Below are 24,150 nucleotides of genomic sequence, written 5' to 3'. Positions count from 1 at the left end.
CCAGCAATTACTCATCACTAGCCCCAAGACCTCCATCAGGATCAACAACCCCACCCCTGTTTTCTCAGGCTTTCTTTACCTCAGCTGCAGCTCCTGCAGTTCAGGTGTGTAACTGCCTCTCTGCAGCTCATTCTTTTCTTGGGGTGCTCCTGGAGCTGCATCTGTTGCAAACAGCTCCTGAAAGAAGGCAGGAGTGTGCTGCAGACTGCACTGAGTGCAGAGGACAGACACAGCTGCAGTGCTGCACCGTTAGCAGAGCCACATGCAATGAACATTTCCCTGCCATGCCCCGAGCCCACCCCCCTTACCACGCCCTTGTCTGCAGCCTGCAGCTCCTGCAGCTGCCTCTCCAGCACCAGGCAGCGGTTCAGGACCTCGCTGTAGTGCTGGGGGCTCTCACAGTGGTTCAGGACCTCGCTGTAGTGCTGGGGGCTCTCACAGTGGTTCAGGACCTCGCTGTAGTGCTGGGGGCTCTCCCAGATGCCCCGGCTGCTCCCGCGCAGCTGCAGGGACAGGGCGTTCTTCTCCTCAAAGACCTGAGACAGCTGAGAACACAACACAGACGCCAAGTGAAGAACTCAGTTTTCTGAAAGCAAAATTCTTCTGGGTAACTGGGGGTAAGAATTCTGTTGAGAACATGGAGCTGCCACAGTGCCTGTCACTAAGGTCCAAAGACTAGTGACAATGCCCAAGAGTAGCTTGTGGCCAAGGTTTCCAGAACAGGAGCCCCAAAACATCATGTGGTGTACAGAACACTGCATGTCCAGAGCAACGTGAAGTGCTGAGATTCACTTACACCTTTCAGAAATATCGTCGATAAATTATGATTTTATATCCTCACTTTCTCCTTGAATGCAACTCTCTTTCTGAGGATTGATAAATTCTGGGTCTCCCATTTCAGTGTGGGAATCGACTGACTGTGATTCTGCACTGAGACACGGGAACTGTTTCAAGCTGGCAGGCAGCAGTGAAGATGACAAGCTTGCCTTCCCAAAGAGGGGCTTCCTTCAGCAGCAGGATAGAAAATGCTTCCAAACAATAGACAAGGAACCTGGAAACAATTCTCTTCACATGATCTTGCTCTCAGGTCCCTTTGGCTGGTCTTCCTCTCCCCCCACCCAGCTGCCTTCTCCCACTGTCCCCTCTCTGTGTCCTCTCTCCCCCACCTCCCTTTCTCTCCTTTCTTTCTTTCCTCCCCTGTCCTCTTCCCTCCTTCTTTCTCCCTCTGGTCACTTAGGAGAAAGGGCACTAAAATTCAGTGGCAGAAAAGCTGCTGATTCAGACCCTGTTGGATGGGATCTACACCGGGCCTGGAATATCCCTCTGGTCCATCCAGGACAGCTGTCCCAGCCACGGCCTCTCTCTCCCATGCTCTGACCACCCCCCCCAGTTACTCTCTGAGGGAGAGCAGTGTGGGAGAGGGAGGATGGGCCCCAGTGCTGTGCAAGCCCCGTTCAGCAACAGCAAATGCATCAGTGTGGTTCCACCACTGCTTTGTTGAGAGACATATTTCTGATTTTGTGCTACTTCATTGAATGCCAACAAGGACAGATTCATTCCTGCTCCCTGAACCCTATTCCAGCCTTCCCACATTCCTCATCCCAGACTGCAAGCACGTATAGGATATGATCAGTACCTTGCTGTTTAACTGCTGAATTCTGAGCTCTTTTTGGTGCAGTTCTTTCAGGCTGTCACTTAGCTGGGTCTGGAGATGTTTCATCTCTGTTTCTAGGCTTGAAAAGTCCCCTTTCAGGACTTCTGGAGAAATCTGCCAAGGAAAGAACAATGAAAAATATACTGCATGTGTGACAACTCACTCTTGTGTTAGTCCTCTGTTCCATATTCCGAGGTCAAACCCAATATTACTCCCAGACCTGGAACTTGGTCTGCTCAGGCAAAAGAGCAAATGGGGAATAAACAGAAATATCCTAAGAGCCATCTGAAAATCCAATTAGGAAAGATCACTGAGCTTGCACATGTGATGGGGTCCTTCTCAAAAGTTGTCTTAAAGCTGTTTACAATAGAGGAAGGAAAAAAAAGGGCACATGAATGAGAAAACAAAAACAAAAAACGAAAGAAATGTTCACACTGTTCTTATTCAACAAAGACCAGAAGGCCAGCACTGAAGAATCCTCCTGGAAAGCATCACACAAGCACTGTTTTAGCTTTTTCTTGGCATATATTCATGGGTGTGCCAAAGAGATAAGGGGAGATTTCCTCCCCCCCTCCACTGACACGAACCCCTGGAACAGTACAGACATGGGCAGGAGAGTTGTGTCCCAGCCCTAACACAATGCACTGTGCATGGAGCCTTCCCTAGACAGGCAAAATATCAAACATATTCCACTCCACTTCTAGGACTGTATACAGGGGGAAGAAGAGAAAAGGTGCAGTGTTCAAGCCTCAGCCTCTCTGGGCTTGAGCCCAGAGGTTGTAGATCCCTGTTACAGTAAAAACAGCAAGAAAAATTCAATAGGAAACTTAAAAATTGTAATGTGACATTAAAACGAGAGCTAAATCAGAAGATCTTAGATTTAAAAACAGTGCAAGAAGCAACTCTGAAACAACCAGAAAGACACCCCTGAGAAGTTCCTGCTGCTCCAGGTGCCTGGGAAGCCCTGCTTTTTCACCCACTTCCTTGAAATATTGTGAACAATGAACTTAGAGAAGAGCACATAAGGGTAGTCACAATTTCTAAAACTTTCAGTGATCCAAGGTAGATTGTTGGTACTGTCTTCAGAGGCTCCACAACCACATCCAATAGTGAGTCTGTAGGAGCTGGATACAAGTAACACACCCTCCTCTGGCTGAATTTCAAGCCTCGCATTTCCATGCAGCAAAGAATCTGTCTTTCCACCCACCTTGGTTTGGTGCTGCTCCTCTACAGTTTGAGACTTGCTGAAGGGCAGCCTCATTTCCTGTGTGATCCTTTGTAAGTGGCTCAGCTGCTTGTCCTTCTCTGCTATGGCCATCAGGTACTGCTCCTTCATGCTGCTGCTCTGCTTCTCCCAGGTGGTCTTCTCCTGTCTGCCCAGCACAACACGATGGAAATTATCAGGAGGTGACCAGCACCACTTATGATGTCCAGGTACACAGCTGACAATGAGCTGAGGATGATTCTATCATCGTCCCATACTGGAAACGAAGTTTTATAACTAAACCAAACCAACCCATCAAGTACAGGAACCTTAAACCCAGGAAGTTTTCTGTATTTGGCTCAACCCTGCAGAATGTTCCATGCTCACACTTTTGGTGTTCCTAGACACTGTTTTGATCTTTCTGTACAGAGTTTGGTCAGGCAAGTCATGGCAATGCCACTTGTCCCCAGCACATTGTCCCTGTGTGGTCACATGTGCACCAGACCCACAGCACTGATCCCACCACACCAACCTGGAGCCTTCGCTTCGTGTACAGTGTAAAAGCTACACAGGAAATCTTCTGTCAGGAGATAAGTAAAATTTGTGAGACCTGCAGTGTTTGAGGGTCAGACTGGAGGCAGGGGGAAGAGAAAGGAGAGCTACAAATTTTTATATCACTCTGGACAAAGATAAGTCATAGATCTTTCCAGACAAAAAATCCCACCCCTTTCATTCCAGCCTCAGGCATCCTTAGATGTATCTCTGAGGTAGCTGAAAGGATTCTTCCCTATTTTTAGACAGAGTATATTTGTCTAACTAGTTTTACTCCAGTTGGAGAAGACAATTTTACTAGACTTGAATTACAGACTTTTTTAAATAAAAAGAAGACTGAGCAAGTGAAACAAAGGATTGGACAGTCATACAAAATGAGTATTTTCTAAACTATGATATCAGTGGGATAATAAAGAGTGTTCAGCAGCAGCTTGGAATGGAGAGTTCTGTGATTAAATACATGAGTTCCAATAGAAGAAACAGCCCAAGTTTCCTCTCCATTAGATGACACTGACCACCACTGGATAGAGGAAATCAAAACTAAAAGGTCATTATCTATTTCACACAGGCATTACCCTCCAAGCTGCTGGGCTGGAATCCAGAGGCAGAAGCTGGGGGAGGGAGATGTGTGCCCAGTCCTGGCCAGGGCAGGAGTGACCCAGTGGCACTTGGCACAGGCCAGGCTGAGGCTCTCAGCACTCCCTTTGCTCTCTGAGTGAAGCAAACATCTGGGGCAGGGAGCAGACAAACGCACCTGAGCTGCTGGAGCTCCTGCTGGCAGACAACTCCTTCTTGCCTCAGCTGCTCCTGCAGCCGGAGCTGTTTGTCTGCCTCCTGCTGCCACTCCTGCAGTTGTGCCTTTAGGCGAGAATTCTCAGCGGCCTCCACTCCCACCAGGATGTACTGCTGCTGCAGGTTCTTCAGCTCCCTCACCTGGAATTGGAGGCAGACATCAGTGTGTGACAGCTGAGCCAGCAGCTGGCTTTATTCCTTAGAAGTGTTTAAGAGCATTTCTCACTGTGGCATTTGGAGGAAAAAAAAGTCACATTCAGATAACAGAGAAACTAGAAACTGAATCAGCAAGTACAGCAGTGTACCAAAAACAGCTCAGAAAAAACAACCCTCAGAGAATTCTATTGTTCATGAGACTAGTGAGTTTTGAGCCCTCCCATGAAGATCTGATGTGCATTAACAAAGACTCCAGGCTACAATATTAATTCTCTTATTTAGAGGAAAACACAGTGAGACAGATGGAGTGGGTTAAGCATAACTCCTGAAGTTGGTATTTACTGTAAACCAGGGAACTGACAAACTAAAATCCTTTTGGCTCTCCAATTCCAGTCAGTCTGGAATTAGAAATAAGTTGTCATTACACATCCATCACTGCAATTGGTTTTTGAAGATGAGAAGATGTGATGGACTCTGGAGACAGGGAAGTACTTAATGAGTGGCAGTGGGAAGTGACAGTCAAAGTCTGTTTTCTGATCAGTAAAGAGAATTCAAACTTGCTGGGCTGCACTGTGCCAGAGACTACACAGACACATCCAGTGTGCAGGCAAGGATGTCTGAAGGAAGCTGCAATGTCTTGTACCTGCCTTGAAACTCAGCTGCCAAGTGGAGGAGGAGACCCAAGTCTCTGCTCTAGTCTCTTTTAAAAATCCAAGGCAAATCAAATGCATAAGCTGACACAGGTGTGAACTAAGCAGGTTAACAGGGACCTTATTTCCATGATTTCATGTTTTCAACCAAGCTAACAAGAGAAACCACTCTGTGAAGTTCACAATGAAATCACAGCTTCCATATGTCAGCAAAAATAACACAGATGGCTCACACCAAATCCATGGGATCTGATGGAGCATGCCCACAAATGCTAAGGTCACTGGGAGGCAATTCCATCACCTCTGAAAAGTCATGGTGACTGGAATAGGTTCCTGAAGACTGGAAGAGAGTAAATGCCATCCCTATGTACTAGAAGGGCAAAGAGGAGGAACTGTGGAACTGCAGTCTGGTCAGCCTCATCTCCATTCCTGTGAAGGTAAGGGAGCAACTAATTCTGGAAACCATTTCCAGACACATGAAAAAACAGGTTGGCCAGAGAGGTTGTGGAATATCCACCAATAGAGATACTCAAAATTGTCTAGCTGGACAGCTGACTTTGTTTGTGCAGGGGGGTCAGACTAGAAGATCTACAGAAGACCCTTTCAACCTCAACTATTCAGTGATTTCATGAAGCCAATGATCTCTGTGCCACACCCCAATTACCAGATCTAAGTGTGCTGAATTCAAAGATCTGAAGACCCAAATCTCCCATGGTGCTTTAAGTAAGAGCAGGAAGAGAGAACTTACTACTCTGTCTCTGTCATTCTGCAAGGAGGACAGTGCCTTCTTCAGACTCTGCACTTCTGAGGGAGTGGTGGAAGTGCTCCCCCCTGTTTGTTGTTTCACTTCTTCAACCTTTTGTGTTTTGTCCAGTTCATTCAGCAGACGGTCTCGCTCATTCTGCAGACTTGCCATAGCCTTGGAGAAAGATCTGACCTGGTTGGAAGAGCCTTCCAGCTCCGAAGACAAATGGAGAAGCTCATCATCTTTGGCTCTGAGCTGCTGATTAAGTCTCTCAATCTGGGCCAAGAAACCTCTTTCATCAATGGTTTTCTGCAGTTCTATCAGTTCAGACCTCACTGTATCTCGTTCCCTGGCAGTGGAATGTTGCTCCTCTTGTAGCTGAGCCACCTGTTCCTGAAGATTCTGCACTAGACTCTTTTGTTCCTCTAAGTCTGCAGAGTATTTCTGCTTCAAAACACGAAGCTCTTCATTGGCCTGGTCCCGGCTATCCTGAAGGGAGCTCATGGACCTCCCGAAAGACTGAATTTGAGCTCTGAGATCTTTGTTTTCATCTGTGACTGCAAGCAACTTCTGTTCCATTTCCATTAAGTCCCGTGCCAACTCTGCTACTCTTTCCTCTGCTGTCTCTGTCTCATTCCTCATTATCCCTGCATCATGATGCAGGTGCTTCAGTTCCTTCCGAAGCCTGTCCTCAGCCTCTCCCACTCTCTTGGCTGCCTCCCTTTGAACACATCCTAGTTCCCCCTCAAGTTCAGTTATTCTTTTCTGGGAGAGGGAAAGCTTATGACTCAGTTCTAGTGCCTCTTCCTCTCGGGCCTTCAGTTCTGCCTGACACTCCACGATGGGAGTCCCCTCACGTAACGCTGCCATCTCACTCTGCAGCCGGGACAGAGAGGACCTAAGGGTTTCAATCTCTTGAGACATACTGACTTTATCCTCTCTCAAGCCTTCCATGCACTTCCTGAGATCGTCCTGAGCACGCTCAGACTCTTTCAGCTGTGTTTCTATGGCTGCCTTCTCATTTTCCAGAGTCTGGATCCGCTGAAATTGTGTTTTGAGAAGTTGCTTCTGCTGGGAGTCCTTTATTGAAATTACTTGGTTCAGGTCTTCTCTGTACCGCACCAGCTCTGCATTCAGCTTGGCATTCTCAGAGTTGAGGTCATCCATCCGGCTATGGAAACTTCTCATTTCTTCCTTGAGATTGTTGTTTTCAGCAGCAGCCTCTTGAATTAGCTGGTCTTTTTCCAAGATTACAGCAAGATGACGTTCCTCAAGCTGCTTGTAGTCCCTCAGGATGCGGTCTCGGTCATCCTGCAGAGATGACATGGACTTGGTGAAGGAGTCCAGTTGTGCCTTCTGCTGCTTACTTTCTTCTCTGCTTATCTTCATCTTTTCAGTGAGATGATCAAGTTTGCAAAGAAATTTGTTCTTCTCATTTTCCAAGGTTTTTTTATCTTCTTCCTCCTTACTTAGCCTACGCTCCAACTCTTTAATCTCTTCGGCCTGTTGCTGCTGCAATTCAGACAGAGCAGCCATCACTGCTTCTTCTTTGGCGGACAACAAACTCATGATCTTTTGATCTTTCGCACTAGTTTCTTCATGCAACTTATTTGTTAGCTCCTTGGAAGCCTGCAGATCAGCTTCAAGCTGTTCACAGCTGAATTTATAATTCTGGATACTGGTCTCCTGTTGCTTGACCATGCTCCCCAGCTCTTCCCTGGCCAGCTCACATTTGGTGAAGGAGTTCTGTAAGTCAGCCAGCTGGTCTCTCAGGCTGCTGATTTCCGACTCCAGTTCCTGCTGTTCTTTCTGAGACTTGCTGTACAGTTCCTGAGACCCTTCAAGCTGAGTCAAAAGCTCTCTTTTTTCCTCCTGCAAGATTTCACATGTCTTTTGATGATGCTGAATCTCCTTCCTGCAGTCAGACTCCAAGTCTTTCTTGCTGCATTCCAGCCTGAAAACACAAAAGATAAAGTTGGTAAAAAATTCATGACTTATCTCAGTATCCAAATGCACAGCAACATTGGCTTTATACTAATTTAAAAAAGCCAAAAAAGTAGTTTTACTTTAAGAAAGCAAGATGGAAATATCCCTTGATGTAAAATTCAAGGCATCTTTTAAAGTTCTGACTGCACTACTGTCTGAAGGGGGTAGTGCCAGGGGAATATATTTTTTTAAAGTTGTTCATGTCAATATTGAAAAAAATGGAGGGGCTTAAACATTGAACGTTATCACCTCCTTTTCATTACAATCCTTATCCATTCTAGGTAACAATAAAAAACAACACCCCCCCAATGAAATTGCTGTTTTCACACCTTTGATGTCCATTTCATATTCCAGCATGCAAAGATAGAGCATATAAACTTTACAGAACAATTTTACTCATGTAAGAAAGGTTTGGTTTTGAATTTTGGAAATTCACAGATGTACATTTTGGTATGTTTCCATAGTTCCATCTATCTCTCAAAATTTATTTTGAGATTAAATTGAAATTATGTATCTTAACGCTCTCTTGACCTCTCAATGCAACAACTCCATGCAAAAGAAACTCTTTCAAATTTCAGATTATTAAAGACTCTAGATAGTACTCAGATGGTGAGTGCTTGTCACAGAGAATAGATTTAAGACCTCAAAGATGAGAAGAAGGAATATTTCAGGGTGCTAATCCCCTTGTGCAGACAACAAATACACAGTAACCTTTTCCTGATCTCCAGCCTAAACCTCCCCTGACACAGCTTCTTTACCTGGATATATGAGTCTGGAGCTCTTCCACACGTATGGTCATCTGCTTCATCTGCTCCTTTAGCCCAACACAAGTTTCCTCTTTTGAACGTATTTCTTCCTCCTTCTTTTGAATAGTTTCAGTGAATTTCTTTTCCCATGTTTTTGATTCATCTATCACTCTATCCCTGTCATCCTGAAGGGAAGACATGCTCCTAGTGAAGGCTGCAAGCTGGGCTAGTGCTTTGTTTAGACTGCCTCCCAGTTCTTTGGCCTCCTGATCCTTTGTCTTCAAGGAGTCTTGCAGATCACCAAGAGCTGTTTCCACATGGTCTTTCTCCCTCTGCAAAGTTGCCAGCTTTTCTTCCATGTTTTTGATTTCCTTTGAGTGCTTGTCTTTTTCCTGTTCCAGCCTTCTCTCAAAGTCCTCATCCTTTTTCTTCATTTGAATTTTAATATTCTCTTTGTTTGCCTGCAACTCTTCTTTCACTTTGACACTTTCTGCCAGAACCCTTGCTGCCTCACTCTGCGTGTCATCCAGCACTACTCTGCAGAGAGCAAGCTCTGCCTGGGCTTTCTTGGTGTCTTCAACTGCTTTTGCTGAAGTCTCTTTGGCTACTTGTACCTCTTTCTGAGTCTCACTCTGCAGAAATTCCAGAGCTTTAACAGTTCTTTCTAAACTACTGTTCTTTTCCTGGCTTTTAATACAGTCCTTCTGCAGCTGCTTAATCTCCTGCTGCTTCTGTTTCAGCAGTTCTTGAAGCTCCTTTACGTGTGTGCTGCTCTCTCCCCTCCAACTGCACTTTAGCTTTTCTACAAATTCCTTTTGCTTTTCTGAACTTGCTTTGCTTTTCTCCTTTGCCATCAGACTTTTCTCCTCCTCCAGTTCACGTACCGTTCTCTGCAAACTCTGAAGCTCGTGTTTCAGTTGATCATTTTTGATCTGGAAGTCTGTTGCATCTTGCTGATAGTTTCCAATACTTCCATTAAGTTCTGCCAGCTGATTCATGAGCCTTTCTTCCAAGTCATCCTTCTCAGCCTCTAGTGCATCCTTCAGCTCTGTCATCCTGACAAGGTCATCTGTGGCTTTTTGGACCATTTGCTCCATCTTTGCTACTGTAGCCTGCAGAGCATTCACTTCACGGACTTTCTCTTCCACCTGGTGCTCTAAAGTCCTTTTCTCACCTGCTAAGGTCTCCACACACAGCTGGATGTCACCCAGCTGTTGCTCTGAAGCTCTTCTGTTATCCTCCAGCTCTGCGATTCGCTGGCTGAGCTCAGCAATGTGCTGTCTGTAGGTGCCAGGATCCTCACAAGGGCTGCCACCTTCAAACGCCTCCTGTCCCAGCTCTGCAGGAGGAGACTCTGCTTTAAAAGTTATTTCCACTTGATTTTCAGACCTTTCCGTTGTTGGTGGTGTGGCAACTGCCTCATTTGCTTCTTTGCCTGTTGTCTGCTGAGCAACATACCTGTCTACAAGTTCTCTGCTTTCCTTCAGTTTAGATTCTGTTAACTGCAAGAGACACTTTAAGTCTGCGATCTCTTGATTAAGAGACTCCTTTTCAGCCATTACTGTCTCAAGCTGAGTAGAAAGAGACTGGTATTCCCTCCTACAGCACTCCAGATCTTCTTTCAGGCCAGTGTTTGTAAAGACCTCTCCAGTCCTGGGTAGCTCCCCACCTGTAAAATGCATCTCTGCTCTAAGCTTCTCATTCTCCTCCTCTAGTTCCAGGATCTTTTGTTGCTTTGATTTTGCAAATTTCCTCATTTTCTCCTTCATTTCATCCATTTCCTGTCCAGCTTCCTGTAGCTGCTTCTCTGTTTCCTCTTTTTTTGCTTCAGAACTTTTCAGCTTAATGAAAATTTCCTGCTTTTCCTGCCTAACAGTTTCCAACACACGCTGAATCCTCTCAGCCTCGTTACTCACATTCTCATAGGACTGGAGTAGAGTTTCATACTCTCCCTGAAGCTCCTTGTATTTCTCCTGCCACTCAGAACTCTCAGTGGCTTGAGAGCATTTCAGTGATTCCATCTCCTTCTCCAGCTTCTCCTTCTCTAGAACAACTCTATCCAGAGTCAGTGTTAGGTTTTTACAGCATCCATCAAGATTCTGATTTTCTATGAGTACTTTATCAACTTCTGCAATAAGTTTTTCTCTCTCTTCAGTGAGGCACGCTAACTTTTCTGTTAAAGTATCTGTTTCTTTAACATGGCCACATATTTGGCTTTCCATATTTATCAGCTTGACAGAAAGACTGTCAATAGTAGTTTTAGCATTAGCCAGCTCCTCTTTTAGAGATTTGGTCTCCTTTAGTGCTTCTTTTCTAGAGATAAGTGCAGCTTGAAGCTTTCTCTGCATTTGATTCTTCTGTTTAGCTGCTTCTTCACTGTCCCCTTGCTTCTGAATTTCCAGCAACTCCGTTTGCAGTCGCTTGCTCTGTTTCTCATGCACCTGAGCCTGAGCTTCCAACTGACTACTCAGGCTTCTGACTGAATCCTCTTTTTCCAGCAGCTGCGCCTGCACATTACTGAGAGCTTTGCTTTTCTCCTCTAACTGCAAGTTAAGAAATTCCATTTCTTTATCCTTCTGGTGCACAAGAGCTTTCAAGTTTTCCAGACTGGCCTCTCTGGAAATTTTTGCTTCACTCTCCTCCAGTTTCATCTGAAGACTTGCTGCCTTAGCCTCAGCTTGGTCAGAGGTTCTCTGCAGCCCTTCTATCTCCAGAAACAATTGTCCTATGTGCTGTTGCAAATCAAATACTAATTCTGATTTGCAAGCAAGTTCACTTTGCATACGGCTGACGTTACATTCCAATTCCTCTTTCTCCATCTGCAATTTTTCAAGGTGTTTTTTAAACTCTTCCTCAGAAACATCTGCAAATTGTACAAGCTTGCTATTTGTTGTATTTTTTGCTTCCATGCATGAAGAATCCAATCCACCTTGATTCCCAAGAACACCCTCTGCTGATCCTTTCTGTTCTTGGAGTTGTCTGAGCTGAGTTTGGATGCTCTCCTTCTCTTTGCTTTGTTGATCAAATTGTTCTTGAAGGATGTTGTAATCATCTTTCTGCTGTTTCAGCTGTTCTCTGTGATGCCTGTCTTTTTCTTGAGCCTTTTTTATAGTGTCTTTGCGAGATGCCAGGGCTTCCTGAAGCTTTTTTTGGAGTTGTTCTTTTTCTTGTTCAAGAACTGAAATTCTTTCTTTCAGGGCAGACTTTTGGTTTTCTTCTGGATTTGTAGCTGCTGAGCTCTGTTTTCCATTTTCTTCATAATCTTCTGGGCTTTCATTGGTTTCAGTTACTTTGTCAGCAATTGTCTGATGCTCCATGATTTCCTCTTTAATTGAAATAATGTTTGCCTTACCTTGCAAGCTTTGTCTCATTTCCTCAATCACTGCCTGCAGCTGTGCTTCTGTAGTTTCTTTATCCTGCAGGTCCTTCCGGATGCTCTGCAACTCTGATTCCTTTTCAGAGAGCAGTTGAATTAGATACTCCTCACTGGGCTGGTTTTCAAGACTCACTTCTCTGCTGATCATGCTTCTCATATTTTCTTCCCCTGCAGCTGCCTGAGCCACTGAGGTTTCTGATTCTTGTTCTCTGCTCCTTTGTGCTAATTCACTCTCCAATGTGCTGACCTTCTTCAGAAGCTCCTTTCTGTTCACAAGTGCTGCTTGCAGTTTCCGCTTTACCTGCTCGTTTTCTTTTCTTAGAAGTTCAACTTGATTTACTAATTCTTCACTTTCTTTACTCGCTGCTTCTGTCTCATTGTGCTGCTCAGATGCCCCACATTTCAGACATGTATCTTTTGCTCCTGTATGTTGGTCTTTTTCTTCCTGGGCTTTTAATAACAGACTTGTCTGCTCTTTAAGATTCTTCAGCTCATTTCCTAGAGAAAATTTCTCTTCATTCAGCAGGACCATTTTCTCAGACATGCTGACACTGAGCTCCGTCATCTGTTGGTCCTTCTCCAGCAAGGCTTGTTGCAGGCGCTCTATAGACCTGGTGTGCTCAGCAACAAGCTGTTCTAGGCTTGCTGCTTCATGCCCCTTTGAGGCTAACTCGTGGGAAAGCTCTTCCATCTCTGCTGTATTCTTCCTCAAAAGTTGTTCTAGATTAAGTACTTCATGTTCCTTCACCTCGATCTGGCTTCTCAGATCCTTTAGTTGTGTGTCCTGGTCAGAAAGCTGAAGTTGTGCTTCATCCAAGTCTTTTTGCAAAGCTTCAATTTTTATATCCTTGGATTTAAATTCATTTTTAAGGCTCTGAATTTGTTCTCTTAGAAGACTGCTTTGAGTGTCAGACAGTCTCTGCTTTTCTGAAAGAGCTAGATCTTCCTCAAGCTGCTTCACTTGCTCCTTCAGTTCTGTTATGGTAGAAAGTTCCTTCACCTGACACAGGAGTCGATCTCGTTCTTCAGCCAAAACACAAAATGTAGTGTCAGAATCCTCTATTTTTTTCCTGTATTCCTCTGCCAACTGGTTTAGCCTATTTATTTCTGCACTTTTTTCTCCTAGATCTTTCTTAAAGGATTCTTCTGATTTCTGAAGAATTATTTGCAGTTCTGTAATTTGGTTTTGTAACTTTATCAGTTCTTGAGACTGAGAGGCTCCAGGCTCTGGATCTGCCGTAGAGATTCCTTGCATTGCCTCTACCTCATCCCTGCAGGAGACAGGACTCCCCTGGGGCTCTTCTTGGACACTGAGTCTGTTTTCCTGAAACAGGCCAATTTGCTGCATTTCTGTTTCTCTCTGTAACGAGCTACTGCCCAACTCATTCTGTGTATCTGAAGCCTTCTGCTCTTCCCTCTCCAGACACTGTATCTGGGAATTCTCTTCCAGCTGGTTAGCATCTTCTCCTGTTTGGCTGCCTGTAGAAATTTGGCCAGAGGGGCCCTTGAGCTGGCTTTTCAGAAAATTTATTTCTTCTTGGGCTTCTTTCAGTTCCAGCAGCAAAACTGACAGTTCTTTCTGTTTCTCTGCAGCAATATATTCTAGAATTCCAGGTGAACAACTTTCCTCAGTAAGCTGCTTGCTTCCATTAGGAAAGCTATCTGTTCTTGCCTGAAAGAAAATAGCAGGTATCAATTTTCCTTTGAATCTTGTGAAAGGGTCACTCTTGGAAGCATCTGCTTTCCACATTTTGTAGCTTAAGGATGCCCTCTCTTGACTGGTTTCTCCAATAACAGGGGGCAGAGGGATGGACTAGATGATGTCCAGAGGTCCCTTCCAATCCCAACTGTTCTGTGATTCTGTGACTCCCCAGGTCACTTCTGCTCATTTCAGTTTCTGAAGTTGCAGCACGAAAGATTTTGGCTTTAGGATCAGACCGTAAGGGCAACATCCTATTCCCTTTTTTCCCCTTTCTCTCTTGATTACAAGACAGTATGACTGAAGTGTTTAAGTTCTCCTGTGATTCTCACAAGCCCTCTAGTGTACTTATCCAGCCACATTTTCTTGGTATCCTATCCACAGTCTTTGAAAAAGAGGTTTTGTCCCCTATTCTATCTGTGCATTTAACACAGCAAATAATCAGGAGAGAAGCCCATATTCCAACCTGTGTTCATGTCCTAAGTGAAAGCACTAGACAAAGCAACTCGAACAAAGCACTTGGCTTTTTCCAAATAATTATTTTAAGGTTTTCTCCCATCCCCAAAAACAGATTGCAAAAGAAAAGCAGTCACAAATCCTCCCCAGAAAGTGTGGGTCAGCAGCCCACCAATAAGGCAGCACACCATGTTGTAAAGGCTGTTCAGCAGTCTGGAGGGAAACCACCAAAGAAGAGCAGCTCTTAAAGTCTGCTGCAGTGGTGCAACAACCCCTTTAGGTTGCAGGATGTTAAAAAAACAAAAAAATCAACTCTTTGGGGCTTTTAAACTAAATTAAAGTTTTCATGTGTCTGTCAGTGTTTGCCTCATTGCTTCAGCAGATAAAGAACCAGGAGCCTTCCCAAGAAAGTTACACCAGGCTCCACCACACAGACAAACCAACCACTCCACACTTCTGTGCCAAATGGATCAGAACTTGACAGGCTGGGAGAGGAGATTTTGCTATTTCATACACATGGACTCTCTTTTTGCCCAAAGATGTTAATAAAGCCCGGGAATTTGGTTAATTTGCTGCTGATGGCCATACAAGAACTAAGACCTTGTCAACTAATTTCTTCATTATGAAAAGTCCATTTATAAATTACACATAAAATTCACAATATTTCACCACAGCAAACAACTGGCACCATTACTGCCACTTCTGTGGGAAAAGGTCTGAACTAGAAAACAAAGAAATGAGTCAGAACTAAGTAAAGGATCTCTGAAAAAAAAAAAACCTACTCCCTTCCACCCCAAAAAAATGCAAGTAAAAAACCCCCAGTCCAACAATGGAAAGACTGAAAACAAACTTAAGTGCTCAGAATTAACATTTACTGTAAAAACAGGGCACTAACAGTCACAGGATCTCCAGCCCCCAGTTCTGGAGCACTTTGCAAGCAGAGCTGGCTGCACAGAGCCCAGACCTTGCTCCCAGCTGACAACCCATTTCCCAGCACAGTGACATAGGGGCTGTCCTCTCCCTCCCCTGGCTGAATGGAAGCCAAGCAGCAGGTCCCTGTGCTTTTCTAAACAACAGCCTGACTGCAGCTCTGTCTCCAGCTGTACCTGCAGCTGTCCACAGTGGGAGAAGATGAGGACAGTATCAACCTGGCTCCCACCCCACGAGCACACAGCTACTTCCAGTCACTCTGCCAGATGCCCATCAGGGCAGTGGGAATGGACAAGGCCTTTGGAATTGTGTTTCCAGAGACCTGTCTCAGTTTAGCCTATGGTTTTGCTGAAGAAATAACTCACAAGAGGTAGAAAATAGCACAAATATGGATTGGGTGGGTGAAGGACAAGAATTCCACACAGCCAGCAAAGGGAAACAGTCTGACACAAACACAGTGCAAGCAGTATTTGGAACCTATATCTGCCTTCCACCATTAATCCAGTTAATAATAACTTTCCAAAGAGGATTGATAAAAAAAGGCCATCACAGCTTAGCTGTTTTTAAGGCCAGTCCTTGACCTATTTTAGTTTTAGCTTATTTCAGCCGCTTAATCCTTACCTGTTTTGCATCTTCTGTGATGATCACAGCTTCCTGCTGAGGCTCCTGGAGAACAAGCTGGAAATGTGGTATTTCTGAAACATTCAAACACAAGAAATTTCTTTGAAAACTAAGACTCTGCTTAATGATATTAATGATGATAGGATATTCTTCCAGGAGCTTTAGAGAAAGGACATGTGGCTGTTGGTACACACTTATGTAGTGGATATATAAAACACTGTCATTGGATAATGTGTTTGGTTCTTTTTAGAGGCAAATCACCAAAACAGCATGCTGTTTTAAACATCTTTTAGAAAAGAACAATGGTCATACAGACAGAGTAGAAAAAGATAAACCCAATGTTGTCCTATGCAGCAGGAAGGGAGACCTTCCATCACTCAAAGAGCTGCCTCAAGACAAGTTCAAAGAATCCATATGGATGTAAAGAGAGTGACAGATATTCTGGTATAATGCACTGCTAAACCCATGGAAATTAAAAGACTGCACAAGGATCTCAAGAACCTTTAAATTTCAAACAACGACAGTTATTTGAAAGCATTTGTTGAGGTCTGCTTGAAAATTATCAGAAATTGCAAAATATAAGGTTACTATAATTCCTTATTAGAATATAAATATAAATCCTTATTTCATACTATTCAAGTTAGGAATGGAGTACTGTGAGCAGTTTTAGGCATCCCACTTTAAATAAGACTAACAAAAAGTTGTCACAAGATGAAGAGGAGTAATAAAGTATTGAGAACCTACAGAGCAGGCCTGAAAGATGATGACTTTTTATATGTTTCATTAATATTTTGGTGGGGGTTTTTAAAGGAATTACATCTCCCCATGTTTAAAATCTGAAAAAATGTCAGTAACCAAGTGTTCAGCACACCCTCTGAAAACAATTACAACAAAAAACCCTTGTTTTGAAGTAAATATGCAGCTAAACATGCATTGGGAAAGATGTTTTAAGCAACACGATGACGACGTTCTGAGTCACTGCATTTTTCAGGTGGAATGCCTTTCAGCAGAGGAAGGAGCTGCTTTTTAAGAAAGCTGATGAAAGTTTTCCAGATGCATTTTGGATATACTCAATCATAACTGAGGGCATGATATCAGATTAAAAGCTGGATTTCTGTGTCGTGTGCTCAATGGTCACAAGGAAACCAGCAGTAAGGGGTGTCCTGCAAAGGGCAGTACTGGGACCAGCACTGTTCAGAGCCTCAGCCAGTGACACAGACGGGGTGGAGGGCACACCTGGGTGACACCGAGCTGGGCGGGACAGTTCACTTGCCATGGGGACAGGATGACATCCACAGGGACCTGGAGAAGCCTGAGGAGCAGGGCCAGGCAGCCCTTGTGCAGGGCAAGGCTTAACAAGGCCAAGTGCAAGGGCTGGGGCAATGCCCAGGACCAGCACAGACTGCGGGGTGAATGGATTGGGAGCAGAGAAGGACCTGGGGATACTGGTGAGCTAGAAACTGGACAGGAGCTGGCAATGTCTGCCTGCAGCCCAGAAAGCCAACCACACCCTGGGCTGCACCAGAAGAGGTGTGGGCAGCAGGTCCAGGGAGACGATTCTCACTCTCCTTTTTGCTTTTGTGAGACCCCACCCGGAGCACTGTGCCCAGTTCTGGGATCTGGATCTGTTGGGGTAAGTCCAGAGAAAGCCACAAAGATCAGAGGGCTGGAACTATCTCCCATGAAGAAAGGCTGAGAGAATTGGGGTTGTTCAGTGCAGAGAAGGCTCCAGGGAGGCCTTACTGCAGCCTTTCAAGAGGGCCTGCTTCTCTCTGGGTGCTCAGAGAAGCTGTCAGTTGCCCATCAATGGACATGTTCAAGGTCAAGTTGGACAGGGCTCTGAGCACCCTGACCCAGTGAAGGATGTCCCTGCCCAGCACAGGAGGGGTGATCTTTATGAGTTCCTTCCAACCCAAACCATTCCATGATTCTAAATGATGTCTTGAAGTCCACTGAAGACCTGCATCTCTGAGATCATGGAACAAAAAGAGGAAAGGAGATGTTGCAGAACTGCAGCAATCTGGGTTATTGCTGATTATTCTCCACTGGGACTCTTACGAAGAGGTTCTAGCTTTGAATGACAGAAAAAAAGGAATCTATGTCTGTAAAAATCAAGACAGTCTACTGTCATAGTGCACCAGACCCTAAAGGAAACACCTGAGGGAATCCACTGCTTTACAGAATAATTCTGACAGAGTGGTGATATTGCTGCTACCAGTCCACATGCACAGACACTCAAAACCAATTTCATTGTCTGAGGTTTTTTTATATGTGGCATATGTATGGGCCCTTTACTATTTCAGCAAAAGCCATCAAAAATAACCCCCCCTAGAAGTACCACCTGCAGACTGTCACCATTTTGTACAAGGGGGAAACTACTACTTCAGTTAGATCTTATTTTGTACAATCTAATTTCAGAATAATTTTTAAATATTTTAAGAATATTAAAATAGGTAAGGTAATCATACGACCTTCAGTCTTCTGTCTTTCCAAGTTTTCTGTGGGTAGGAATGAAGTCTCATTCTGATCTTCCTGATCTATTATTTTTTCCTGTGAAGTTGATTTATCCTGTTAAAACACAGGATGGGTGGAGAAAGATAAAATTCAATACAGTTTATAAAAACACATTAGTCTTCAATGTTTTGGTTAATCTCAAAAAAAAGAAAAAAAAATCAATTGGCAACTTTTAAATTGCTCAAATTAACTCCTACTTCTTCTTAGGCTTCCACAGTCATAACATGTCTGTCCATCAGCTGAGAGAACCAAGAAGAGCCTTTCTCAAGCAATGCATGATAAAAAAAGGAGTTCTAGACATTTCATTTGGTTTCAGTTCCTCAACATATGGGAAAATTTCATGAGAATCATATGAAAATATCATACCTGCTGCTTCAGTTCAGAGACTTGCACTTGTGACTGGGATTTCAGCTCATTCTGACAGCAGACAAATTCTTCAGATTTCTGTACATGTTCATCTGATGGAGGGGAAAAAGGGGAGTTAAGGTGTGTTCTCATCTTTTTTGCTGAATTACATCCAAGTTACACACATGCACAGTAGTTTATGAGATCCATTATCTCTTAGTCACTGCTTCAGTTTCAGGCCATAAAGCAGCTGGAAGAAAATCAATTTGAAATAAGAGCTTGAAGCAAGATCAGTGTTATTAGTTTTAATCCAGGTTTATGGAGAAAATGGTATAGTTTGCTTTTCTTGGTTGTTTTACTTAAAATTTCAGTAGAAATTCAGACTCTGAAGAATGTAGCACATCTAAAAAGGACTTCTATAAGTTGATGGAAAAAATCCAACAAGTTAATATAATCAACTAAAAAATACATCTGGCTTAAGAAATCCTTAAGTCCCAAGAGACAAGAGGCTGAGACAGTTTCCAAGGAAGGCACCATATTTGCTGCCCTGCTCTTCTGCTCCTCCTCTTGCAGATGCCAGGGACAGAATGGTGGGATTGCACCAGATCCCCTTGGTTTGGGACAGCACCACCAGTCCTATATCCCTGTGCAATTAGGAATTGTTATACCATTCCTACGAGCAATTATAAAAACAAAGCCAAAGAGAAGGCAAGCCAGTGAAGCTCAGGGCTCTGAGAGCCTGCTCACCCCGTGCTCTGGGTGCTGTAGCTCCGTGTTCCGCAGGCAGCTGCAGGAGCCGGCCACGGTCCTGCTTCAGCTGCTCGTTCTCAGCCAAGAGGGCAGCACGGCCACCCTGCAGCTCCTGCTCAGCCACCAGGAGACAACTGATCTGCTGCTTTTTCTCTTCCACCTCCAGCCTGTGTTCCTGCTCCAGATCTTTACACTTTGCCTCTAGTTCAGCTTGTGCTCTTCTTGCCTCCTGCAGCTGTTCTGAGAGATGCTGCACCTCCTCCTGCAGGCGATGGGAAGACAGCTTCCTCTCAGCTAGTTCCAGCTCCATCTTCTCCCTGAGATCACGAGACTCTTGTCTCTCTGCATCTAGCACACTCTTCACGGAGCTTAGATCCACTTCCATCTTCTGGCACTGATCTAGGAGTGTCTGTAAAGTGACACAAATTAATTTATCTCTCAACTCGCTCAATATCTTGAAAAAGCACAGTATCTGAATTATATTTTAAGATTTCCATTGAATCCTTTTAAAATATCTGAGTAGCAGAAAGGAGGAAACAAACATGTCATAAATTTCTATTTGTTAGAAAGAAACTGCCCTACTATTTGCAAATTGCAAGAAAGCAATGCTGGGAGGAAGAACTCCTCATCATTTTGGTAAAGAAAAGATAAGTCTTGATTTAGTGGAAGGCAATTCAGAGGAAAGAAGCAAGAGAATAGTGGCCATGAGTTCTCTTTTAGAAGAAAGCAAGCCTCCCAAAAGAGGGAGAACTCAACAACTAAAAAACCAGAACAAAAGTGTGTATGAACCTGGAGGTAACAAACTGAGTGCTCCACAGTGCTCACTGCTTTAAGAAAGATCTCAGAAGGCTGGTTGACACTGACCAGAGATTTAAGATGACCAAGAAACAGAAACAGACTTTACACTTGCCTAAACTCCTTTTGTCAAACTTCCTCATCCTGGACCTGTGGACAGTCAGCATAGCTAATTTCCAGAGGACTCTGCTGAGGAGCTCCTCTTAACTCCTTGGTAGGAAGAGAAGCTTCAGCTGCATGGACTCAGGTTGGTATGTATACCAGGCCTCCTTCTGGCCACAGAATGTGTATGAGGGAAGTCAAAAACACTGAGGAGGAGTCAGGGGACCCCAACAACCAGTGTCATGAAGATATCCATGCCACCACCCCATGAAACACCCTGCTGAGCAGTGCAATCAGTGGTGAGTACAAGTCAGCTCACTGAGGGTCTTCACCTCTTCCTGGTGGTAAGAGGACCCACTGCTGTGCCTGGCTGGGACACAAGGGGGAAAAAATACATGGGGCCTAACTGTGTAAAAATGATCCAAGTGAGGTCGAGCACTAGACTGGCTGGAGATCATGCAGCCAGGAACATGAGACTGATTCAGTGTAAGTCTCTTCTAAAGAGAGTTTTCAGAAGTTCAGATGTTGGGAAAACGAAAAAACCACTCATCCTCTATCTGCAAACCAACCTTTTAAGAGGTTGTGTACTAAACCCTATCTCAAGGAGCTCATATATGCAGACTTGATCTCATCCTCTTCATGCTCTAAAATGACACAGTGAGAGCCAATCCCACTCCAGAAATTGTGTCACCAGATCAGCAAGACCTACTGAAGAATATCTGTTTCTGCTCTAATCTGGCCTGGATACTGCAGTCCAGGAACACTGAGGTTACAGCAGCACTGTGTTTGGCACTTCTGCCTTTGGCAAAGGTTTGTGTATTTGGTGGCTTTGAAAGTCCAGTGAGCAGGGTGGGTATGGATAGATGCAGACCCCACCCACCTGCCCAGAACCTGGGTCACTAGAGGGGGCAGCTGCAGCACCCCATTGACAAGCTGTGCACACACAACTGCAGGCTCTAACACCTGACCTGAGGGAGGCCCCAGCTGATTTCAAGATGGGAACCCGGCACCAGAAACAAGCTAATCTGGTAACCTCCAAGCTGCTGGCAAAGGCACCATCCACCACACACACATGAGAGCAAAGCAATGAAAAGCATGACCAGGTACCCTGTTTTGTTGTTCAGCAGAGTGTAACTCCCTCTGCAGCAGTTCCACCACCTGAGTCCTCCCCAGCAGAGCTGCTTCCTGCTCCTCCAGCTTTCTCTGCAGTGTGCGCAGGTTCTGTGAGAGAAAAGGCTATTCCAGAACTGGGGGGTTCACACAAGACAGGCACATAGATTCCTGGTTTCATCCAGACACCTAGTTTTCATAACACAGTCACTTTAATAACCTAAATCACTTCATCTTTGTAGACACCAATTCTGGAGCCCTGGTGCAGTAGGAAGAGCTCACCACTGCTTCACAAATAGGGAACTGGAGCACAATGATTTAATACATTTTTTTTAACTGTTCTTTCTTTTCAACTGATAGCAAACCAGCAGATCAAAGCCAGGACTCGAAGTCTGAACTAGCATTCCAAAAAACTCCAAACAATCAAATCATCTCTCTTCTCATCCCTTCTGAGTTACTTTAATGTGAACTGCTCTCTCAGGGTGTCTTCTGGTAAAATTCCTTTTCCTTCCTCCTCTCATAAAAAGATTATTATATCAAATATACCTGTTGCATCTCTACTTCCAGATCTGACTGGGCCACCACCTTGAGCAATTCAGCTTGATGCTGGTGCATCTGCTCTTCCAGAAGAGCTTCCTTCTCCTGAATCACCTCCTGCAGGGAGCTCAGCTGAAAACATAAGCCATGAAATAAAAACAAGCCAACAAGGTTAGCTGACAGACACATAGGCTTGCTTTCAACATGCACTGGTGTACTGTGTGTGTGACAAAGTTTTCAGCTTGACAATCCTATGTGGCACCCTGATCAAATGGTATCTTTATCATACTAATATATGTATAAAAAAAATAACTGATAATATTTCAGGTCCCAGCAAGCAAAAAGCATAGAATTTAATCTTCAAATACGCAGAACAATAAAACGTATGATTACTGTGTAATTAACAGTTCATAAAACTTCTGGGGTTTTACTTGTGTAGGATGCAGCCCAATTCACAGTTCAAAAGCTAAACCTGCAATTTAGAGTATTAACCAAACTCTTTCCATAAATAACTACAATATACAATAGCAGCTGTTACACCCTGTGATGAGCAGCTGCCCTGCACACCCCCAGCAGAATGGACAGTCTGGCAGCTGGAAGAACACTGCAGTGCTCCCCAGTTACTGCAAAGCCATCACAGAACAGCAAGGGCAGGCAGGGAAGAATCAAAATTCCAACTCTGAGGAAGGGACAACCTGCCCAGGCCCTTCCAGGGACTGTTTTCCCCTCCTCAGAGAGCCATCAGTCCCACTGTCCAAGGGTGAAACCCATCTCTTACCTGTGGAGCACCTTTTGCACCAAGGGTGGTTCTGGCCTGGGGGTAGAGGATGTACTATGGGGGGCAGGTGAAGAGCACTTGGGGATTGGGAAAGACTTGTTGAATATTTAGAGGAGGAACCAAAGGCATGGAAATTGATGGACCTAGGTGATTTGAGGAGGAACAAAACTGAAAAAATAGAGGGTAAGGGAATTAAAGACCAGTTGTGTAAGCACTGTTCTGTTCTATCATACTAGTGTAAGCGGTGGGGTGGGAAACACACAGACTGATGAATAGAAAAAACTTCTGTACCTGTGTTGCATACTTGATTTCAGCATCTTTCAGATTCACTTTGGCTAGAGCCAGCTGTTCCTTCAGGTCCTGAACAGTCTCCTCTCGCTCCCTGAGCTGCTCTTTCAGTACTTCCACTTCCTCTCTGTGCCCTTCACTCGTATTTTCATTATTCTGACATTGCAAGAGGAAAGAATTGGGAAGAAGATAAACAGAAGTAAATTTGTCAGTATTACTGGTTAATTTAAAAAACAAACAAACTAGAATGCTACTGCACTCTTGGCTCCTGACCAGATGCTTATTTCTACTACATTGCTTCATTCCTTAACTTTACATTTCCTTTGTTTCTTTAAATGAAGTTGTCCTATGCTGAGTAACTATTTTCCCTATTTCTGTGCAGATATGCACAAAATGCACAAGATACCTTTAACTGGGAAGCATCAAATCACTTGGAACAGCTAATCATCTGTGACTGCTTACCATATAAACTAAGGTAAATCAGATTATTAAACACAATTTAATACATAATTTACAGTATGACCACCTTGATTTGTGGGGCTTTTTACCATCATAGATTTCTTTAATACCAGAAATAAAACTATTTTTTAATTCGATATAGAAGAATATTCTCCATGTGACAAAGGAACAAACACTAAACATTCTAGGACACCACAGCTGTGCTTCACACCTGAGAGGGGTCCCTGAACCCACAGCTGTGTTTCACACCTGTGTGAGGGCAGGTCCAGCACATCACCTATCATGAGCAGGACAAACACCCTCTACATTCTCATCTCAGCACTCCCAGTTTCTGCACTCAGTGTTGGGTATTTCATACTGAATAAATACAAAATGCATCTCTTTCCTTTTCCTTCTGACAGGTATTGGGTCAAAGACCACCAATAACACAGGGGCTCTACACAGTATTTATGTCCCTGAAGCCATTCTGAAAAATTTATGAAGGCTTTTAGAAGGACTTATAAGTCAGTGTAATAAGTAAGAGGTTACTGTTCCTCAGAAGATGCTTCAGCTACAGAGATGGTCTTTGGCAGTAGGTAGAACAGACAGACAGACAAGAAAGCTTTAATTGTATTTAAGTTTAGAAATAGAAGAGGACAGAAAAGAAAGAACAGAAATGCAGGAAGCTCTAAGAAGCCAGGGATATACATAACTTATAATGCTGGGACAGAGCAGTTGCCAGGGGGCAAGATGAGTGGATTAGTTTGCTTACTTGTAATTAGCTTTCAGGATTGACTTTTATGGTCGAATTTGGAAAAGCTTCTTATAAAGTCCTTGCACACTGGCAACTACACAGAGTGCCACAACTGAGGAGAGTAGCACAGCCACAAAGTTTCCACAGCTCAAGCTTTCGAATATGATGTTTT

General features: G+C 44.1%; 1 protein-coding gene across 1 annotated transcript in view; it reads right to left on the bottom strand.

Moving 5' to 3' along the window:
• Positions 1 to 24,150, bottom strand: part of GOLGB1 (golgin B1) — a 37,432-nt gene that overhangs the window by 4,569 nt on the left and 8,713 nt on the right. The window contains exons 6-20 of the mRNA XM_029958160.1: positions 22,790 to 22,942; positions 21,730 to 21,852; positions 21,181 to 21,294; positions 19,174 to 19,585; positions 18,448 to 18,539; positions 18,039 to 18,135; positions 15,568 to 15,641; positions 8,498 to 13,533; positions 5,757 to 7,707; positions 4,165 to 4,343; positions 2,862 to 3,027; positions 1,637 to 1,768; positions 453 to 545; positions 309 to 374; positions 80 to 177 (exon numbers count right to left, since the gene is read on the bottom strand). Coding sequence (XP_029814020.1) covers positions 80 to 177; positions 309 to 374; positions 453 to 545; positions 1,637 to 1,768; positions 2,862 to 3,027; positions 4,165 to 4,343; positions 5,757 to 7,707; positions 8,498 to 13,533; positions 15,568 to 15,641; positions 18,039 to 18,135; positions 18,448 to 18,539; positions 19,174 to 19,585; positions 21,181 to 21,294; positions 21,730 to 21,852; positions 22,790 to 22,942 — 8,786 coding nt within the window. The remainder of the gene's footprint in view (positions 1 to 79; positions 178 to 308; positions 375 to 452; positions 546 to 1,636; positions 1,769 to 2,861; positions 3,028 to 4,164; positions 4,344 to 5,756; positions 7,708 to 8,497; positions 13,534 to 15,567; positions 15,642 to 18,038; positions 18,136 to 18,447; positions 18,540 to 19,173; positions 19,586 to 21,180; positions 21,295 to 21,729; positions 21,853 to 22,789; positions 22,943 to 24,150) is intronic.

Source organism: Manacus vitellinus, unplaced genomic scaffold (genome assembly GCF_001715985.3).
Source record: "Manacus vitellinus isolate BGI_N305 unplaced genomic scaffold, ASM171598v3 scaffold_143_pilon, whole genome shotgun sequence".
Classification (NCBI taxonomy): domain Eukaryota; kingdom Metazoa; phylum Chordata; class Aves; order Passeriformes; family Pipridae; genus Manacus; species Manacus vitellinus.
The sequence above is the reverse complement of the archived record's forward strand: the minus strand, read 5'-3'. Positions and strand labels throughout refer to the sequence as shown.